The sequence below is a fragment of the Myiozetetes cayanensis genome, unplaced genomic scaffold (genome assembly GCF_022539395.1).
Source record: "Myiozetetes cayanensis isolate MyiCay16 unplaced genomic scaffold, myiCay2020 scf5-8, whole genome shotgun sequence".
Taxonomy (NCBI): Eukaryota; Metazoa; Chordata; class Aves; order Passeriformes; family Tyrannidae; genus Myiozetetes; species Myiozetetes cayanensis.
In genome coordinates this window covers 2,115,304-2,137,656 of record NW_026087742.1, presented here as the reverse complement: position 1 = coordinate 2,137,656, position 22,353 = coordinate 2,115,304, and the positions used below count along the sequence as shown (strand labels likewise).

Below are 22,353 nucleotides of genomic sequence, written 5' to 3'. Positions count from 1 at the left end.
TCTGCCACACCAAGTTTATTTCTGGGACCTCCTTAAAATTCATCCCCGAGTTTTATTTTCCACATCTTGAAAGCGTTAGATCTGCAAAGCAGCGTTGTAAGTGCAGCTGCTGAGAAGTTCAGCTCTGAGTAAGGATGGAGCTGAATGTTGGCTGGAATTCTGATTTTTTTTTTACCTCTGAATATTCTTCCGTCTTTTGGAAGCTGCCCAGTTTGAGGAAAAAGCATCATTTCTGCCTGCAACCACAGTGCTCAGACAGCACATCTCAGGGTGATGTGGAGATGTTCTTTTCATGCCTGGCTCACCCCAGCTCCTGATCCTGGCTCGCCCACCTTCTCCTGATCCTCTCAGTCCCTCAGCACCAACTCCCCATGCAGCTGCTTTTGCTCCCCTATTGCCACCACTTTATCCCAAAGAGCCACATCCAATGCCACGGATGCCACAGCCCTTGGAAATAATTTCAAGGGGCAGAAAGCAGCCAAAACATGGTCAGGCAAACGACTTTTTGTTTTGTTGCTGTTACCACTCACTGACAAAGGGAGCAGAGCTGAGGACGGTCTGTGCAGTACAGCAAATTACAGGGTGAATTTTGGGCCAGGTCTTTGATCACACCTCAGCTGTGCTCCCAGGTACAAATACAGCACAAGACAAACGTGCCCAGTTGTGAGGCATTGTTTGGTATCAACTAATAACCCTATTGATTGATTTTTAGGTTTTTTTTTACATGATGGGCTATAGCTCCATTATCCACAGCCACCTGCATCAGATGGCAGTTGGATTTTCCAAGTGCCATTCCTCAGATGTGAAGTTTTTATAAAGGTTTTCCTCAAAAAAAAAAAAAAACAAACAAAACAAAACACCCACAGACTTTGTGTCATCCTGACAGAACAGTGTCACAAGTCTGTACCTGCAGTTCAACAACAAATTACAACTTATTTCTTCCATCTGCACACCCATGAACACAGGCTGGAGCACAGCAAAAGGCAAACCAGTGGTAAGAGCTACACAACAGGCCAGTTTGCTCCCTCTGATCCCATTTTTACTTAGAGGTGGAGGAGAAGAACACTGAGTATTTCTTCTCTGCTCCTACGCATCAACAGAGCTGGTTGGACTCTGCCAGTAGAAAGAGAATAAAACATTTTAGCTCAGCACTCCTAAACAACAGCTCTTCCTACAGGACTTAGTCTGAGAAATCCTCTGCAGGTTATTCACAATCCTGGCACGAAACAAAATCTCAAAAAAGGCAAAAAAATTATAAAAAATTTAAAAAAGAGAAGGAAAAAAATCCTCTCTATCACCCCCTCCCACACGTTCTGGATTCCAAACCTTGGCTCAGGTATTGAGTAAAAAGCACAAAAAAGCCACGTGGGAGGAAGTGCTGGAAAATATTTTTTTCCCTGGCTACTCAAAATCAAGGTCCCCAATTAAAGAAGAGGAAAAAAAATAGGGAAAAAAAAAGGGTGAGGGGAAAGGGGGGAAGGCAAAAAAAGAAAAAAAAAAAGGAAGAAGATGGGGGGAATGGAAAAAAGAAAAGGAAAGGAAATAAAAGGGAAAAAGGAAAAAGAAAAAAGAAAAAAAAGGAAAAATAAAGAAAAGGGAAAAAGAAAAAAGAAAAAAGGAAAAAGCAAAAGAAGGAAAAAAAGAAAAAAAAGAGGGAAAAAACAGGAAAAAAAAAGGAGAAAAAAAGAGGGGGAAAAAGGCCACAAGATTTTGAAATTAAAACATACCTAATCCCACACATTCAGGAGCACACAGGTCATCTTATCACTTTCACCTGCAGAGGTCAAACTACACAAAGCACAAAAAAAGCAGTTCCAGAGAGAAATCCAATCTGGCAGCCCTTCCCTTTAGACCTGGGATCTGAAGCTGCACTCGCCTGGCCCGATTTTATTTGTGTTCCAAACCTGTAATACCACAAAAAGCCTCTCTCTGCAGACAGTGGTACACACACCACTCACTTTTGCAGCTGGCAAGTCCACCCAACCTAGCTGGGATTTGCCAGGTTAAAAATTGGCTTTGAGGATTTGAAGTGTGGCAGGTGACTCAAGCAAACCACAACCTCCCACTACCCTCAGCTGATGATTTTTGCTAGTTTTTAATGGATCCAGGACAAATCTACGAGTCATTTTCTTACTGTAGTGAACTACAGTCCTTAGTGCACATAGTCCACGTGGACAGTACTTGCCAAGCGAGTATCTGATCAAATATTTGGAATTTTTCAAACGTTCCACTCTAAATTTTTTCCTTCATCTCTGTCATGAAGCTCTTTCTTATGCATCTTTATTATATTATATTATATAGAATTGTACCCAGTCCATAATCTGATTTATCATGGTCTAGTCTTCAGTACTATTAAGATAAATGAAAACAGTTCTAATAATCACTTCTACTTAAATGTAAATTTGGGACAATGCCTTTGGGATGTTGCAGGATTGCTTTTGTCACCTCTGTAAAGTAATGTTAATATTAACATTAATTCATCATTAGGGTAAGTTCCCACAAGCTAGATTTAGAGGTTTTTTCAGGAGAAACACATCACAACCATTCAAGAGTTGGAAATGGATGTGAGCTGAACCTGCAGAGGTTTTACATCCACAAAAATAACGTTGTGCTTGAATGTGTCACTTCTATAAAAATAAAACTGCTACATCCGTGATCATCATTAACTTGGGAATTAATGAGCTTGTTTGGCACTGGCAAAGTGGCATAAATAAAGTGGCATAAATATCAAGGACCCTGTACTCTTACCTTTTATAACATTTTCAGGCACTGCAAAAGGTTAAAGGATGGATGGAAACGTTGCTCCAGTTGTGCTGTGCTGGGAAATGTTAATGATGTTGCACATGGGGGGAGAAAGTGCAGAGCCATCTTCCCTCTCGAGGGAACAGAAAATTAGCCCAGAAAAGAAGAAACTTCCTTTAAACAACCCACTGGGAATGGGAGAAGGGGAACAACCTTCCAGGACAGCCCTTCCCTTTTGCAGGCTGGGAATGTCAGGGATTACACGGAGTGTGCCACCAGCTCGTGGGAGCAGAAGGAATCTGTAAGTCATGCAAAGAGCTCAGAATTTCAAGGGGAAAGGGTGAGAACTGGAAGATAATAGAAGTAAAAATAATTCTCTTTTAAGCCCATTTCCTAATTTGTAATGCTCTAGTTACTGCAAGCAGATAGGAAAAGGAGGAGGGCTGTAATTCTCTCCAGCCTTCCCCAGGATCCATGAGGCCAAGGCAAGATACAACACGTGCTTTCTGGTGCAGAGTCCAGATTTAGGGCACTTTGTGTGCAAGAGAATTAGAGAACTGGACACTCCTAACTGTCCCAAAAACACTGATGGTAACTGCACCACCTCCGTGCAGTCGCAACATGGCACAGTTACGAATTAAACTTACAAATTTATGGAACGTTTCCGACTCCCAGGACGTGAGAAATCACAGTTTAACGTCAGCACAAAAAAGCTGCAGGACAGTTTTGCTTAGCAACTTTCTAAAGTCACACATCCAAAAAAAACAAACCACCAGGATAACCAGACCCCCTTACCTCTGTTCTGCTGCATCAGCCTGCAAGTAATTGAAGACAAAAGTGGGTTTTTGCTGTAATAAACCTTCGTGATGAAACACCAGAGGAAAATCCTAAAAGTTCAACTCAATGGATCACGTTAATCTGCAGAATGGGATTTCCTTGCCACTAATCCCGTTACAGCCAGGGCACACTGTGCAAATGTATCTAAACACATAATTACCAAAGAGATATTAAAAGGTCTCTTGATTGATATTAAAATATCAATTTATTTCAATTTAAAAAAAAAAACGCAAAGTCAGAGAAGAATTCATTAATTCTCAAAACCCAGCAACGCAATAAATAATACTTAATGAACTGAGAAAAAGGGATAGATGAACAAGTAGTGACATGATGGCTGGTGCTTGTTGGTGTTAAAGAGGAACTGACAATTACTCCACTTGACATGTAACTCTCACAGGGGAAAGGCTAGAAAGTGAAAGACTTGTTAAAAATATGTATGTACATATATATATACACACATTTTTAAAAGGCATTAAGATGAGAACCAATTGAATTCAGTCCTAAGGAGGTCGTATCACCATTTTCATCACCCTTAAGCTGTGTTTACATCAGCAAACAGGGCTGTGCAACAGGAGCATGAAACAGCTGTTGCCCAAATGCTGCCAGCACACAAACTGTACATTATTTTTTTGGGGGGGGTGGAGGGGATAGGTTGCTGCCAGCTGGCTGCATGGTGGTCCTGCAGACTGACTGCCTCACCCCTTTGCTCCAAGGATTTTCGCTTTGCTAATTCCAAACCCACGGTTTGGCACTTTGGGATTACTTGGAGTTAGCCAGGCTGCTTCAGTGGACCCTTGCAATAATTTTCCATTGAAAATGTTCTCATCCACATCTCTAAAGAGCCTCTGTTAGGGCAATTACTACTGGCAACAAACCCAATAAATGCTGGTTACTGTTCTATCTGTAAATTTATCAAAGCAAGTTTCTTAGTTTTCATCCTACTCCATACAAAATAGGATGGGCTGGGCACGTCCAGCATCTCTGTTCAAATATAATTTTTAATATATTTGGTTGTTTCCTTTGCATTTGTATAATTAGAACTGGGGAAGAACCTGGGGTGGGGGAAAAAAAGGTACACTTGGAACACAGCATGATGCAGACACCTCTGGATGAAGGTTCATCTCTAAAAGGTGATTAAAATTTGCAATTATGAGCAACACTGAGAAAAAGCAACTATGGTGCCTTAAGGATCCCAGTCAGCAGAGCTAGGACAAAAAAACAGCAAAGGAGATGCCAAAAGAAATGCATCTGTTCACAAGTCACCTGAAATTTTGTTGCCAGGAAGCTACTTCATCACAGCCCTAGAACAACGGGTATCCTGAACGTCTCAGCTTGCCTTCCCCTCGAGGGGCTGATATCTTTAAAGCATCCTTGCAGATGCTTATCAAGGGCTGAGGAACTGCCTTCAGCTCCAGGCAAGCGATGAACCTGCCACCAGATGTCACCCACAGGCTATGAGGAGAGAGGAGGAGAGAGAAGAGGAGGAGAGAGAAGAGGAGGAGAGAGAAGAGGAGGAGAGAGAAGAGGAGGAGAGAGAAGAGGAGGAGAGAGAAGAGGAGGAGAGAGAGAGAGAGAGAAGAGGAGGAGAGAGAAGAGGAGGAGAGAGAAGAGGAGGAGAGAGAAGAGGAGGAGAGAGAAGAGGAGGAGAGAGAAGAGGAGGAGAGAGAAGAGGAGGAGAGAGAAGAGGAGGAGAGAGAAGAGGAGGAGAGAGAAGAGGAGGAGAGAAAAGGAGATAGAGAAAACTTTCAAACTGCCGTAAGTCTTCAAAACCAAGATTCTTTGAATACTGAAGGACATTGCACGGGCTAAAAGCCAAATTCTATGGTTGTTGATGTCTTTACTGAAGGCCTCTATTCCTCTTTTAACAGAACTTGACCACTGCAAATTTCAACACATAAAAGGAAAACTCTTCTCCTGAATTTTAAATTTTGGTTGATTTTTAATTATTACACATCAGTAGCTGAAGAAGCTGCAGCTCAGCTGTTTATTGGCAAAGAACATTCCAACACAGTGTTTGAACTTTAGCTTAGAAAGTATTTTAGAAAATTCTAAGGAGAAACCAAGATCCAGACTGCTCATAAAAATCAGTTCTGTGCATACCTGACTCTTCTTGTTTCCCCCACCCACCCACACTTTACCATTTGTCCTCTTTGACAAACGTGGGAACAGTTCTTTTGGTTTTGTATCTTCTGGGGAATGTTTCCATTTTCACAACTTGAACTGGTGAAGCTAAAAAATTAAAGCAGAACTCACAAACAACCCAAATAAGGTGCAGAAAGAGGCGTTTCCACTTTGTTTCACCTCTAATCCCTTAGAAATAAATAAAGTAAAAAACAAAATCAAGTTCTATAATTGCAATAATTTCAATTATTTAGTAGTATTTGGATATTTTTCTTAGTAGGACCTATTGTTGTAACCAGTGTTAACAAACTGACTTGCAGTCAATGGAATAAAGCAGCTCAGAGTACCCAAAATACTTATTTCTGAGGAAACGTACAAAAATCACAACTATTATATAAAGAACTCTGTTATAATTACATACAAAACAACTGTCAGAGCATTTGGTTCATACAGTGCTGCTGCCAAGTTATGGAATGAACTATTTGATCCAAGAGAGCCAGGGCTAGAAATGGGTGCCTGGGCAACCATCCCGACCCTGTCTGTTTGGGGACACAGAACAACACTTTGTCTGTGTTCGTGGTGAAGTTGGAACCACAGGGTAAAAGGAAAGGAAGTTATTCATCCAAAGGCAAACCAAAAAAGGCTTCAACAGTGTTAAATTCCCTGCAATGTCCCATTAAACCACATTCAGAGCGTTAATGGCAAGCTGACTCCGTCCCTCTACCCACAGAATTTTGTCTGCCCTCTCCAAAAGCTTCTTGCGACTTCAGATGTCCATTCCTCGACACCTGCCCATCCCAAAGTCCCAAAGTCAAGTGCAAGGACTTCCTACTCCATCTCAGGTGAGGGTTTAAACTGGTGTCCTGACGAGAGGGGAATGTGCAGTTCGTGAACTCCAGGTCATCCATCCCATACTCCTGCCAGCCCACAGTGAAACGCTAACCACGTTTTGCAGCAGGAATAACCAAGTTAAACTCCACTCTCCAGTGCAAAACCTGAAATATGTGACAGCTCTTGGAAAGGTGCCCACAAGCCTCCCCTGTGTTAAAACCTTAGACTTTGTATCTCAGAAAACCTTACTCAGAGAAGGGTGCAATCACCCACCCCTCACCCGGAGTGAGAAAACTTCTGAGAACCTCAGAAGTTCTGAGGTTCGAACACGGTCAGTTCCTTCCCATCGTAGAACTCCCTCAGCTGGTTTGGCTCGTATTTTATGGAGGGTCTCTCCATCTGCATCCCCGGCTCCAGAGCGTCCCGCCCCACTATTTTGAGATCCACCACTTTGATTTTCCAGGTGTTGTTCCTGAGGGGGCAGCTGATGAGCCCAAAGATCTGCTCAAAGATGCCCAGGCAGGCGTTGTCCCTGTGCACCGTGCCGGCCACCGCCACCAGCACCAGGCCGTGAGGGGACATGGCGAATTTCAGGCCGTTGCCGTGCAGGTTGGGGTTGAAGAGCAGGCACTCCTCCCTCACCAAGGAGAGCAGCCGCAGGCTCACCATGTCCGCCCCGACGTACTGCTCCACGTTCTTCTCCAGGGTGTTGTAGCAGAACTTCATCCTGGCGTCCTCCCAGAAGTGCTGCGGCCCCCAGGTTTCCTCAGATTTTACTCCCAAGGGGTGCTGGGAGTTCAGGAGTTCGAAGTACCACCGGCAGAACTGGCCTCCCAGGCCACCGATGTCGTCCTGCGGTGACTTCCCTCCCTCCCCGTGACCCTGCAATCAAGCGAGATTTTTTTTTCTTAGAACTATTCAGCCTTCAAATGCAAAATTACCACTCAGAGCATAAAATCATGCACATACTTATTTTAAACATTCTAAGTGTTCTTCGAGTGTTCTGTGACAGAGAGAAACCACCAAATAAAATCTCATTTATTTGTAAGGACATGATCATCTTATGTAGAGAATCTGGACAGGTTCTTTGAATTAGAAGAGTGCTTCAGTTTTATCTCCTTAAAAACAAAGAGCAAAATCCTGGTTCTACTGAAAAAGGGAAGGGTTTTCAACAACATCCATGAGACTAAGATTCTCATACTGAGACAAAATTTCTGCTGAATTAAGTGTCTGGGTTAGTATCTTCTTGTTGTCCTTTACACTTCCAAAAGAATGTTTCCAGACCCAACCTGAAAAGCCAATCTCATATTAAGGCACATCAATTTACTGAAAAGTGCTTATAAATAAGCAGGTTTTTCATGTTGCCTTCAGCCTCTTCCTTTCAGTAGCTTTTAATTTGGTGAATTGTGTTGGTTTCTGCATCTGCTGCCAAGAAGCTGATAAGAACAAACAGTATTTCTTGAGAAGTTACCTTCTGAATATTTAAATCCTAATGCTGACAGAATAATGCCAATTTATGGGGGTATTTTACCTGTGTCAGTGGGATGTGATGACAAAATGCACAACTAATCCAGGAAGAACTGAAACTCAAAGCATTAATGTGTTCTAGAACATCTTCTCCACCACATGATGTACCCAAACTTCAGCCCTTTTTGGCAGTAAGACTGCCAAAAATCATCTGAAAGGTGTTTGGTAACTTTAACAAGTGATGCTTGTAGTCTTCAACAAGTTTGTTAACTCCAGAGCCTAATGAGTATTAAATCAACTGTGTTTTAAGTAATTAAGCACAAAAAGTGTGGAGACTTCTATACAGAAATGCCGTATTTGTTTCACCATCAACTGTGATTAACTTCTAATTGTTTAACATCCAAGACAAATAAAATACTGAAAGTTCATCACACCACACCAGGATTTGCTAAATGTCAAAGTTTTGAACTTCAAAATAACCCGGAATTGCCAAAACACATTTAGTTATTACTCTGTGCTAAGTGTTACCAGGAAAACAAAGGAAAACAAAGCAGGTGGACCTGGCACTGCTACAAACTTTACAGTTTAATGATAGATAACTTTGCTAAAATCCAGTCTGAGCTCTAACTGCAAACATTAGAGTTCAAATGCACTAAAATACTGTGTGAAAGGGAGCAGAAGACTGCGCCCTGCAAGTGCTACACTGGCACAGACACCTTTACCTGATGTAATTAAAGAAAACCCACAAAACCAAAACAACCAAACAAAAGGAGAAAAAACCCCACCCCAAACCAAAACAAACAAACCCCCACAAACAAACAAAACAAAAAAGAAAACAAAACCAAAGAGCAGGACTTTCCCAGGGAGCAGGACTCACCTCCGCGTGGGGTTTTGTCTGCCCCGACTCCGGGGCTCGAGCCGAGAGCTGCCCACTCCAGAACTGCCTCACGCGGTCAATGAGCAGGTGTTTCTCCAAGGAAGGAGGGGCTGGAATCCCCTGCGCTGCCAAATACTTGAAGATTATTTCTCGGTAGACTTTCCTGCGTCTCAGAAGCTCTTCCACGTTCTGGCTGTAAACCAGGATGGCGTGAATGGCTTCTGCAAGTGAAGGAAGTGAAGTTAGCAGGTGCTTCTCTCACAATCAAAACCTTTCAAAGTAATTGCAGCAGAGAGTTCTCACCTGCACTCAGGCTGGGACTTAACATGGGACCTACAAAACCCCCAAATTTAAACAAGAATAATCTAATAGCTAAAGTTAAAAAAAATATATATATTTGGAAAAAGACAAGGAACGAGCCTACAGGCAAAAGACCTTTTAAAGAAATAGGTTTGGCAAATCTTACATGTCTCAGTTGTATCACATGGAACAAACTCGATGGATTGGGATGAGTATATTTCAGAGCAACACACTGAGAGGGTTAGCCTTAAAAAACTTAACCTAATAAAGATAATAATATAATAAAATAATGAAATAACCCTTATAAAAAATTAGCTTTTATGGCACAAATCTCAGCAGAGCCACGGAGGGTGGCCACAACCGCGAGTGGGAAGAGCTAAGCTGGGTGTTGGACTTTTGTTTTACCCTTCCAAAACCTGAAAGCAAACGTCATTAACACCAACAGCGAGAGACTCCTGAGCTCCAAACAGCGTTCCGAAGGGGCACGGCGGGAGCTGCCCGGAGGCGGGGGGGGCTCTAAGAGAGGAGAAAGAAGCGCTGGAGAGCTTAAAAAAATCTACTAGTTTAGGGGTTTAGAGATGTAACAAGAACTGACAGTATTTACAACAAAAAAACTGCAGGGCCAAGTGATTTAAAGAAGCACCGAGGAGGGGAACTGAGGCAACACCCAGGGAGTTTTTAACTTGTCTTGGAGGAGTTTACAAACAAAAGTCACTTGAAATTTTGGGGGGGGACGGGGACGTCAGACAGAGAAGACACAGAAGACCACCAAGACCCTCAAGAGACCTTTGATAAGGACACGCATACGTGCTAATAATAAGTGCTGGGAATTGTCAGGAATACGTAAGAGGGATGCGGGGAAGGCGAAATGAACCACCGTGCGACGCTGGCACAGAACCTGCCGTGGAAACACCCCGGAGAGCTGAACCACTCGCGGTGCACCCACCCGGCTGTGCCATAAAGGCGTTCATTTCCAAAACTCGCGAACGGAGCGTTTAAAAAAGTTTAAAAGCTTCCCTTTAAGCGCCCGGAGCCCCCCCCCCCGAGCACCCCCGAAACGGAGCCCGGGGCAGGGCCCGGCCCGCGCTGTGCCCGCAGCCATCCCCCCCCTTCCCCGCGCACCTTGCCGGCTCTCCGGGTGCACCATGCGGCTGGTGACGGTGTCGGTGAGCGCCACCAGCTCCTCGGTGCTCAGCAGCTCCAGCAGGGCCCGGCATCCCGCCCGCTCCCGCTCGCTCAGCCCCGGTCCCGGGCCCGCCATGGCAGCGCCGCCCCGGTGCGCGCACGGGCGCCGGCTGGAAACGGCGGCGGGCACCGAGGGTTCCGCGCCGGGGCCGCCGGGCCCCTCACAAGGCACCTCAGGAGGGCTGGGGTGGCCCCGGAAAGCTGCGGGGAAGGGAAATTAAATGTAATAAATGTATGTTATATCTTGTGTGAGGAGTTTGTAATCAAACAGGTCTGTAATGACCGCCCTCCCCGCCCGCCGGCCGGGCGAGGGACGGGATGGTCCCGCTCTGCTCTGAGCGGGTGCGGCCTCACCCCGATATACATTCATAACCTTTGTACCTGTTTATATATACTTACAAATTTATATTGACGTGTTTTATACCCGTCACAATTGTTATCTTTCCCTCCATAATTCTAAAAAAAATAGTTCCCAATGGTCTTCTCAGCTTCCCAACGCATACACAGCCCAGTCTGTACAAAGTTACCCACGTACTCAACAACCTTAAAGTTGGCCCTTTGTCTTAAACTTACCTAGGTATTTCAAGCGCCCCTTTGGTCTTTTGAGGTCTATCTAATTTTTTAGGTGCTTCCTCGATCCGGGCACCTCAACCTCCCCTTGGGCTCGAGACTCAATGTTTAGTCCTGAGAATCCAGCTGTGCAACACTAAACTCCAAGAACATCAAGAATTTACACGACTGTAACAATTCTAAATAAACCAGCGTTTTCAGATTTAAGTATTGAACTTTTAGAAGCAAAATAATAATAATAACAATAAAAAAAGGAATTACACTGTCTTTATCTCTGCACTACACCGTTCAATCAAGGGGACCAAACAAAGCAGTGAAAAACAAGTGTTTCACACCAGAGGTTACTATCTCTGTTGGCAGCATTATCAGAGACAAACAAAAGTTCACTAAGTGCAAAAACCGAGGCTCAGCTCCATGTACTAGTGCCCTCCCAAGAGGTTTAGGGCAGCATTTTGTAATATAAGGTCACTGAAGAACTCGAACAATGTTATGATGAAAACAACCAACCAGAAGCAGAGGGATCTTAAAACATCTGCATCCAGACTTGGCGGGGTTTTGAGCCCTAGGAAATCACTTTAGCACCTAAATGCCCTCTCCACCCCCCTGTTTTGATGCTTAGTAAATTCAAATCCAAATATCCACATATATATCCAATATATTTGGATATATTCATATCCAAATAACCCCTGGAACATCAAAACCTGGCATCTTCACAGGCAACTATCACGTACCAAACCCAACACAGCAGCTGTGAAAGTTGCAGCAGCAGTTTCAGAGGAATTCTCCAAAAGACAAGATCCATTTCTATCAACAACAAAGACAATGTTTTATTGAACAAATCTATGTACAGTACAAAAAGGTTTTTAAAATGAAACACTACTGTAGATTTATTGCAGTTTGATGGCTCAGTTTTAATTTGTACTCTTATATAAAATGCAAAGTAAAATAATTTAACATTCAACAAGGAAGCACAAATTTCCTTTCTTGCTGAACCTGTAACAGCTTTTACAAATTAAGAGTCCCAAAATGCATACACTGCATTTAATCAGAAAGGTGTTATACAGTACCAAATAAATTAAGAAAATAGTAACACTACCACCCCCTTTGGGTCTTTTGTCCATAGCACTGGTGTTAAACAATAAAAGAAATGAGTACAGCTGAACCTTCAATGTGATATTAAAATCACAAAGTTTAATGTTATAAATTATCCAAACTATACAATTTATATAATTTTAATGAATATGGCTAAATAACCAAAGTACCAGTGACCTTTCCCCACAGATATCACCACTTCCAACCTACTTTCAGTATTCCTCTATTTTGTGAAAGGTGCCCACCAAGTGGCAACTCTTTGAAATTAGAACTTCCACGACCTTTCCAGTCAAACATGATCTGCTTAGAGAAGAGCCTTAAAAGCAAAGTCCAAATCCAAGTTACAGCCAGCTGGAGGAATGTTATTGGAACACAGTTATCCACAACAAACGCACAAACTTTGATCCAACAAAGCTCCCAAGCTCATGTGTAACTTCAGGCAGCTTTGAGGGAGTTGCAAGGCTTACATTACACGTGGACTTTAGCATTCATTGAATCAAATATTGAATCAATTTATTGAAGGATTTCCAATTGTATCATACAATGCTTCTTAATGACTGGGGGGAAAAAAAACAAAAACAAAACCAACCAAACAAAACCAATTTTCAGATCTGGATTTGTAACCTTTTTCAGCCCTACAAGTTGCAGGCTTAGTACAAGGTAATACTCAACATACTGAAGAATCCTTTAAAAGCATGGAGAATTATCCCACACACATTACACAAGTCACCTTTTCGCTTCTGATTCAAGCTGCTTAATACTGCAACTGTCTGAGAATACCAACGGGTATCAGAGAGGAGCTTAAAGAAAATGCAATGTCTTTTGAAGTAAAAATCATGACTTAAAAAACGTTACCACCCACTTGCTACTTTAGGTCAATTTAACAGATTTCTGGTAACTGTTAGGGTTTTTTTTGCTAATTTTCACCTCCAGAAGAATTCATGTTTCCTGTTCTCCAGAGTGTATCTACTGAGCACATGATATCAACAAATGGTGGTGTCCAAGAAAAGCATCTTCGAACAAAAAATGAGTTTAATGCAGGTACAGAAAATTATGGTCACAGTTTATGCATGTACACAGATGCATTTATCTACACACTTAAAACCAAAGAAAATACAAGTCTCAATCATGATTTCAAAGCATCTTCAAACACATGGAGCTCCAGGGAAAAGGCAAAAAAGCACCAAAGATTAAAGGTACATCGAAAAGATTTTACACAAACATTTTTGCCATATCTACTGACTCGGTTTTCAGATTTTTAGAACTGTAATACTTTAAAATTAAAACTTTTTCCCCCAAAATATATTTAAGGAAATTTAACTAGATTAACAAAGTTAAGCAAAGAAAGGGGAGCCTGGGAACATTCAACGTGAAAACTGGGTCCTTAAAAATTAGTTGGTAACTTGAAAGCAAAAAAGGTCAAAGTGCATTTGTCTGATAAGGACCCCTTTAAATTTAAAACAAACTTTTAATGTATTTATATATGTAAATATATATATATATTGTGTGTATAATACTTATATATAATGAACGATGCATTTAAATCAGGCTTTTTGCAGCTGCAAAAAAAAAAAACAATTCTTTGGTGCCTCGAACGTCATACAAATCTCTGAAAGTGGGCCATGATCGGTACTGATGGAATGCACACACACCTGTGATCATAATTTTATAACCTTTGCTGTCAATCCAACTCAAAGTTAAGGCAAAAATTTCCTTCAAGAGTTCAAGAGTTAAGATTTCGAATTTGCATTCTTTTTCACCCTCGCGGGAGGGGAAAAGAAAGCAGAATGAATGCAAATCCCTGTTTGCTTTCACAGAGGATTATTAGCAGAGGCATTGCTGAATTTAGTTCCAGAACTACTTCACAGCCTATCCTAAAACGACACCCTCGGGTTTGCAAATGTGAGCCATTGCTACAATGAACAGGTTTCACGCACTTCTGCATTTTTTATGCATTAATTTTTTCCATATCTGTTGATTTAAGCCCTTACACACGCTGTGATGAACTATTCCATAAACAAACCAGCTGAGCAGGAGCAGTTGGGCTTTGCCACCCCACATTTCTGTGAGGACTCCATCCCTGAACCACCATCTCTACCCTGCCTACAATCACATTAAAATGTTACCCGTGTACCACAGGATCCCAAATAAACACTCTGTCAGGTGGCAGGAGATAAATGGGAGGAGATATCAGCATGGTAATTGGGCAATGTGCATGTTTGCCACACCTCTGCCTGGGGTGGGAAGACCAAAAACTACAAGGGCACCCTTTTGGTTCCCAAATGTTCTGCATTTCAGTGTTACACATAGAGCTGAAGGACTCACACTTCCTGTCTTCACATTCTGATTGTTTCTGTGAACAGTGAATTTCGAATAAAGTGCTTAACATTTCAGTAACTCCTTCACCAACTCCTGGGAAAGGCTCTTTTCAAGGGATGCTACTAAATAAAGTTACAATGTGTCTTAAAAAGAGACTGAGTCCATACCTATTTTCTCCCTTCCTCTAGACAGTAAATAAGTAGTTACAGTACTGAGTTGTGGCCCACCACCATTTATCACACATGTAAAACAGGCTCTTCCTGATCTTTTTTTTCCCCCCTCCAACCTGTGCCCTGCTTTTGTCTGCCTTCTCAAGTTCTTCTCAGTCACACCCACAGCTGAGGGACCTCTGTATTTGCATAATAACAAACTCTGCTCTGTAATGCAAGTTTAACCTCCTCGACATTCTGCATTTGTTTTCAATCAGTTCCTGTTAAAATCCACACGGGATCTGTGCACGTACTGCTTGGGTTGGCCTTCCCACACCTACAACAGAGGTTTCACAGGACACTCTTTACCTGCACCTTCACCCTGGCCTTGCAAAGGGCTTCTCTTGCACTGCATCTGATTTCCACTGCGTGTAAGTTTTATATCGCATCACCTCACTCTTCCTTGCTATGTGCTGCATTTCGAGTTTTTGGCTATTCCAGCATTCCATCTATCTCAAGATTTCTTTCCACATTCCTCTTTGGATTCTGAGTATAAGTTTATTAAATGAGCTCCATGCTTTTGAGCAGATAATATGACTCCCACACTTGAGCTTTGAAAGAAGAATGCACGGTTCCTCTATGCATTTCTTATCCACAGCATAATAATTAACACCTTCTGGAATGATTCCTTCCCAACTGTGTGGACAGACCCCCCTTTATTGACACAAACTAAAGCAGCTTTCAGAATTGGCTGTTTTTTCCACAAGGCAACTAACATCTCTGCTTGCCTTATTTTCCTTACACCTTCCTGCTAGAAAGGCTGGGCCATTCAGCTTCCATCACCTATTTGGAATGAACATGGCTTTTCAGAGAACTGGTACTTTGGGGATTTTGTAGCAACCTTTCTGGACTCGAGACCTGCAGAGCTCCTATTAACTCCTCTGTGAGTTTTGTCTAGAAAAATGTGCTTTGTCTTTATCAAGGTCATGTTTCTCTCCAGTAATTTGAGACTGCTTCATGTTTAAGGCCAACTGGGAAACGAACTGATGCTTCTTTGTGTAGTGTTTCCTCACACCACTCCTTATCTGATACTTTCCTCCAGAACATTGAATCAGGCACCTGTAAAAGAGAATGCACCGGGGTCAAAAAGCAACTCCTTCTTTAATCTAGAACACTGCTTCTGCTTTTCAGCACGTTTAGTTTCAAGCATGCAAGGACAGACAGACTGAATTAACCCTTCTGTTTGAGGAGAAGGCTTTTCCATCAGAGCTGCTTACAAATTCTGGCCACCTCTTTCTTATTCTAGACAGCATGTCCATTTAAAAGCCCAAGTACTGCAATTTAACTAAGTTCCAGCATCTCTTCCATCAGGCTGCCTGATTTCCAAAACCATTTTCTGATTGGTATTTACCCCCAAAGAAACCGACCCAGAAGGACTGGAAGGACTTACTTTCATCATCTGAATCGAATCCAAAGAGCGTCTGACACTTCTTTTGTGCAAGGTGAGCCTCAAGTGCTTCTGAATTACAGTAGATGGTCAAGCAGTTGCCACATCTAAATCTTTCTGTTGTTTTGCTACAAATTTTATCTTGTTCAGAGTAAGCATCTACTTCCTCAGCCAAAATTTTTCTACGTTTTGGCATGCTAATGTAACGTTCATCAAGGTAACTCGGAGGCAATGGTCTAACGTAGGGTTTTGTTAGGATGACACCATATGAAGTAGTCTCTGTTGTCTGATTTGGTTTAGAAGGTACTTGTGAGGCAGCAGCAGCAGCATTATTATTATTATTTTGTGGTGCATCGTGACAATTCTGTAAAACTGGTAACACTGACCCATTTTCTGTCCTTGTTTCATCTGCCCCTCTGTCCAAAGGTGTCTGTGACGACTTGGATGACGCCTGACCTGGGTCACTGTGCCCATTGACTAGTTGGTCACTAACAACACTACAGTTTTCAGAATTTGGCTGTAACACGGGTGCCTTTTGGTCTATGGAACTTAAAACTGCAGCACTACCCTCGGATGAACTTTCATTTCCATTGTGAATGACGTTATTTGCTTTCTTCTCCACACTTTGAATGTATGTCTTTGGTTCTGTAGAGTCCTTCCTCGACTTCCAAGTTGGAATTGGTAAATCTACAGTTTCTTTTTCATTAACGGATTCGTCATCATCCTGGAAACTACAAAGTTCTGAAGGATCATCTGAAGAATCTTTTTCACTTGCATCTTCCAAACATTCCGGGGTTTTATTTAAATAATGCTGAGCCTCGTGTTCATACAGCAAAGGGAGCTCCTCAAACAGCTCACAGCAGTCTGAAAAATTGCACCGAGCTTTAAACACACTGTGACTTTTTGTATGCTCTGCAAGCTCAGTTGACAGCTTAAATCGCTGATTACAATTAAAGTGTAAACAAAAGTAAACATTTGGATACACATGTCTCTTCAGGTGGTCTATAAAATGTTGGGAATCAGCAAATTTTCTCTGGCAGAACCGACACTTTCCTTTATTCCACTTCATTATGTGTTGCTGCACCTTCAGGTCAGTTGGATGACTTTTCCTTGCGTGTTTGTTGAGGAATCTTATCTTTTTAAACACCCGAGCACAACCATTAGCAGGGCACTTAAAGGTTCCTTCCTCATCCAAAGCATCGATGTGTTTTCGAGGGCAAAAAGCCCCGTTCACTTTATGCAGAACAGGTGACTCCTTACTGGAGTTCTCATCATCTTCAGGCAAACTCTCTGTACTTAAAGCATCAGGAACGTTATTAAAACAGCTGTCACTACTATTTTCAGTAGCATCATCCTGGTCACTCAGGTGGTTTTCCACCGCATCAAAACCCTGTTCTGCATTCTCATCCTCCCCTTGGACCACTCGCTCAGCACCTGGAGCTACTGTAGCCGCTGGTGCAGTATCTTTGGAACCACAGGAATTCCCATTTTCAAGAGACAGAGAAACATCAGAACATCCTACTTCCCTAAGAGCAGGAGCCTGCTGACCAGCCTCAAGAACTGCAGCAAGATGTTGCCTCTCTATCTTCCTGACGTGATTCCTCAAGTGCTTCAGCATCAGCCCCTTCTGCCTGAACTTTCTGGTGCAAAGTACACAGGAAAAGCTGCCCTTTTTCTGGTGAGCCTGTGCGTGTTTCACGATGTGGTCGCCGAGGAACTCCTTGTTGCATATCACGCAGCGGTGCCTGGGCTCACTTCGACCCAAGCTTTTAGGGGCCTCCAGAGCTTCGTGGTTCTTTTTGGCATGACCTTTGGACCGGGCCCCAGAGCAGTTCCCGGGGTCGAGCTCCCCGTTGCTCACGTCTGTCAAACGGGCACGCTCCTCACTCAGAGCCCTGTACTCCGCTATTTTCTCGGGATTTGCAGCAGAGTTTTCCAGTGTACTTTCACCCAAGCCGTCCAAGGCTTTATCCCCCAACAACGCCAAACAGTTCTGCTTGATCATCAAGAAATTCCAAAACTCGGGGTCGAAAAACAACCCCTTTTTCAAGATGGGGAGCAGCTCAAAACGCACGCGGTTTTGAACAGAACTAGTGCACTCGTTGTACTCTTCATCTGCACACTTATACAAGTGTTCAACAGTGTAGTAAGATTCCAAGGTGCGCTCCAGGAAGAAGATGGAAAGAGCACAAATCCGCAGGATCTCCAGGTCGTTGGGCAGAAAGTGAGCGATTGCTTTATAAATAAGACTCTTCATGGTGGGATCTTCACGCAGGTCCAGCTGGAGGGCGCACCCGCATATCTCGACACAGATCTGCAGACCATCCTCACCAACCTGCAGAAAGGAAGTTGGGAGTGTACGGAATTACAAAGCACAGCTATTTTCCTGACGGCCTCACAGAAATCTGCAGCTCGAAAGTAAAATGAAGAATATCAGACGCACGGGAAAAAAAAACAAAACACAACTACCATAAACAATGCCCAAACATCAACACCCCATGTATTTATATTCATCTACTAAAAACTTCTGGGCCCTGCAGTTCTATAGTTAAAGACAACTAATTATTTGGGGATATAAACCAAGACTGCAAGAAACCTGATATAAAATATAATATAAATATCTGATCTCTTGAGTATCTCCTGTCTGCCTCTTCCTTGCCTAGGCTGTTCCACACTGTAACACAGTTACTCTGTATTTTGACCTTGTTCTAACTCACTGAGCTTGCACTGCATAAAAATGAGGGTAACATCGCTTGCAATTTCGAACAAAAACCACCAGGGAAACCATAACAACCCGTGGCCAAGGAATCTAAAAGGCTTGAATTTTCATAATTCGTATTCCACACTTCAGGCTGGGGGCACTGACATGCCTGAAACTACAACTCAGAGGGACAAGGAGAAACAAACTGCCCAACAGGCAGCAGATTAAAGTCAAAAGAGCTTTCAGGAAGTTGGGAAATAATTAATACCTTCTATATTTAAATGTCTGTTAACATATGTAGACAATGTAGTGGGTTATTAAAAAATAAAGACTATTCAGATGCAAATAGAAGTTATTAGTACCATCACAAGCATTTTAAAATACATACCAAAATACATACCAGCAGCAAATTAGTGCATTTTGATCTGTACAGCAGCCCCCAGAAAAAATAATTTACAATTGATTTAGGGCACAAAATAGGAAGGAGCTCTGTTAAATCAGGTTAATGATAAATAACAACATTTGTTGGGAAACAACTCACATGCCTGTGTGCTTTTGATTACAAACTGTCCCTAGAATAGAATCATAGAATTAACTGGGTTGGAAGAGACCTTCGAGATCATCAAGTCCAACCCTTGATCCAACACCACTGTGATTACCAGATCCTGGCACTCAGTGCTCCTTCCCTATTCCCTGTCTTTTAACTTTCCATAAAAACTGGTCATTACACAATATGAACATCACTTGTCTTTAACTAGTTACAAAAAGAACGGTGGCTGAGGTAAAAACAAACAGAACTTACCTCATCCTTAATGACTTTCATGAAAGGGAAAATGACTCTGACATTTGTGGCAATTCTTAGGAGCTGGTAGCAGTGGTCAACAAATACTTGTTTTGAAGGGTTAGATTTAAGCTGCAGTTTACTCCAAATGAAGATCAGGTCCCTATTAAGTACAGAACAAAATATTCCAATTAGATTGAGTTTTAGAACTCTGTCACTAAGCATGATGCATTACTAAAGACAATTATTTGCATGTTCTGTGACTAAAATCATATTTGAGGGCTTAACACCAATCCAATTAACACCATAACGTGCACAATGAAAAATGCAACTCAATTACTTTGTTAAAGCATTCAGGGTATCTTCTGTCATTGAGCCTATTAGACATTCAACGAAATATTAATGTATTCAGTTTAGTTCATAGAGAGAACTGCACAATAAAATCAGATGGTACAGATCTGACCCTTAACACCACAGGCAATAAACATCAAGCTCTGGGTGTTCTTGGGATTAAGTTCCTTTCAGGACAAGGGTGAAGAGTCCTTCAGGAAAAGAAGCTTTTGAATGTGGAGAGTGGAAGCACTGCAGAAAGGCAACTTGTGGTATGGTCCAGTGTCAGGAACAGTGATGTTCTCCACTTATGTGCATCACAACACAATTTTCTGCCAAAAGCAATTATATGAAGGGATCAGGCTCTACAGCTATTCCTGCATCTCGGGCATCTTCAGTCCAAGAACATTCCTGCCTGACACAAGGAAAGACAAGAACAGACTGCTGGGCTCTGCAGCAGAGCTGCTACACAGGTGATGTGCTCAGCCTGTAAAACAGAGCTAATTAAACCACACAGCCTGCAAATTCTGTGCACTTCGATTCAGAGGCGCAGAAAGGCAACAGGACTTGACTTGGAGCGATAAGATTTGCCAGCACAAAGATTTCACACAGGAACAGATGAATTAGGAGTGTTTAGGCAGAAATCCCACCTCAACATTACAATGAAAACAGGGCTAATTGACTTTCATTTTCTGAAAGAAGACACTTTTCTATTCCACCAGTGTGCTCCCTCAGAAAACAAACCTAATTACTGACAAAATATCTGGCTGATCTTCCAGAGTCTCCAGTCTGTGCCAGGTACAAATTAAACCTTTAGGGATTAAGCTTCTCTTAGTAAAGTCAGTGCCTGACTGAAGGGAAGTGACAGAATTGCCTGTGACAAAACACCAACTTCACCTTTACATTTAGGAAAGCTCTACAGTTCTGCTTGACATTTATTTAAGAGCAAGACAAGAGAGCCTGATTGTTTCCTTTCATTCAGAACCCAAGAAAACTAAAGTTGAAAGAAAGATCAAGCTTACATGGGGGAAACTGTGAAAAGACCTATAAGCAGCTCTATGCACAAAAAATTAGTCCTGCAGGTTTTCTAAAGATATAAACTGTTCACCTCTGCCTTTACCAGGCAGGAAATCTGATTTCTACATCTTTGCAAACTTCACACACAAGTTTGAAAACGAGTGTCTTTGGGGACCAAACCATTCGTAACAACTCAGTGAAAGTCTCAGTCTGAAGCACAGAGGTAAGAACTGAATGATTTTGCTGTTATGTGTTACCATAACAGTTTACCCTCTGCTTTGCCTCACACACCATTTCAGAGCAAGCCATTTCAACACTAATCCCAGAAGATTCGAGAAAACTCAAATTATCCTTGTGAGAGATCAGTGGTTGAAGGGGTTTGTGGTGTTCAGACAAGCATGATGGCTGGCCCAAGGAAAGAGCTGAAAAAGGAATGGAGAAAGCTGGAAGGATGAGGAACAGCCCCATGGGGGAAGAACAAGGTGTTAACCACCATTTGACTGACCCTATATTTTAGTCTTTTAGTCTTATTTTTCCTGTAGACGTGGTGGCTTCTTCTCAAGCATATTTCTCACTTGGACAATCGTCAAGGATTAAAGTCTTCTTGAGGAGCTGACTGGACTCTTTCAACCACTTCTATGCTTTAGATACCAACTTGCCATGCTGAAGTCAGCAGCACCTGAGGTATTTCAGTGCCTCTGACCAGAACACAGATGATGAATCTGAGATCACAGAGCAGCGGTACTTTCTCTTTGCACAGTCATTAAGGCAGAGTAGTAGAGTACTTAAAGACCTTTACTTCTTGGATGGTGTAACTTAGTTCACACTGAGGCCTCTCCTAAGCTTTTATGGACTTGTGTTAGGGCCATTTAAATTGTTCCTGTGAGATCACAGAACTCAGCACCTCTTGACCAGAGGCATTCCAGTCTCTTTAACTCCCTACAAAATGCCACAACCATCGCACATCTCCATCAGCAACACAAGATGATGGTTAAACCAACCCTGCCTGAGCTAGACCTCAACCCTTTGATACCTTTGAGAAGCAGAAGGTCTGTCTTTCCTTGGAAATAGAGAGTACACTTCACCAAAAGACTGATCAAACACGTGGTAAAAAATTCCTTGACTTACTTTGAATTTACTGCAGAGGAATCACTTGAAAACAGCCCAAACAGCGTTTAAAAAATTGCCTGGCAGAGGAGGAAGGCAATTCTGCTGTGCCTGTTTATGACTGTTCCATCAAAACACTGTCCTCCTGAAGAGACATCACCTCGACACTACATCATTGTGGACTGATCTCTCACCAATACCTTGTATGAAAGTATTTCCAGTGAGACCACACACAGCTTGCTTTGTGATTGATTTGTAAGTGGGCTTTGATTTCAGACAAACCATTCAGTTCATCTAAATCTAGAATTTAATCTTAACATCAGTGAAAGTAAGAGTTGTGCAACAGAGCTGCTTGGAGTTCATCTCCCTCTGAGATGGCAGGTAATGGTTTCACCTTCATGATTTCATACAGGTAGCAAATATCTGCCATTCACAACTTTCTGATCTATTCTGCTCTCTTAACTTTGCTACTTAACTTTT

At 42.3% G+C, this 22,353-nt stretch overlaps 2 protein-coding genes across 2 annotated transcripts in view; both read right to left on the bottom strand.

The window, feature by feature from the left end:
* Positions 1-4,215: 4,215 nt before the first annotated feature.
* Positions 4,216-10,436, bottom strand: CUNH3orf38 (chromosome unknown C3orf38 homolog). Its single transcript, XM_050333735.1, has 3 exons — positions 10,298-10,436; positions 8,876-9,096; positions 4,216-7,413 (listed from the first exon to the last, which is right to left on the bottom strand). The coding sequence occupies exons 1-3, from the start codon at positions 10,434-10,436 to the stop codon at positions 6,838-6,840; spliced, it is 936 nt and encodes a 311-aa protein (XP_050189692.1). The 3' UTR covers positions 4,216-6,837.
* A 1,295-nt stretch (positions 10,437-11,731) lies between these two features.
* ZNF654 (zinc finger protein 654) overlaps positions 11,732-22,353 on the bottom strand; it is a 28,265-nt gene continuing 17,643 nt past the window's right edge. Inside the window, exons 7-9 of the mRNA XM_050332970.1 lie at positions 19,441-19,582; positions 15,941-18,272; positions 11,732-15,609 (exon numbers count right to left, since the gene is read on the bottom strand). Of these exons, the coding sequence (XP_050188927.1) occupies positions 15,602-15,609; positions 15,941-18,272; positions 19,441-19,582 (2,482 nt within the window). The 3' untranslated portion in view covers positions 11,732-15,601. The remainder of the gene's footprint in view (positions 15,610-15,940; positions 18,273-19,440; positions 19,583-22,353) is intronic.

Bases quoted from the DNA above. Each gene is read 5' to 3' on its own strand.
- CUNH3orf38 (XM_050333735.1), bottom strand. From the start codon at position 10,436: ATGGCGGGCCCGGGACCGGGGCTGAGCGAGCGGGAGCGGGCGGGATGC. The intron at 9,097-10,297 runs GTGCGCGGGGAA...CTTCACTTGCAG, and splicing joins GCACCCGGAGAGCCGGCAAG to AAGCCATTCACGCCATCCTG. The intron at 7,414-8,875 runs GTGAGTCCTGCT...GCTTGATTGCAG, and splicing joins AGACAAAACCCCACGCGGAG to GGTCACGGGGAGGGAGGGAA.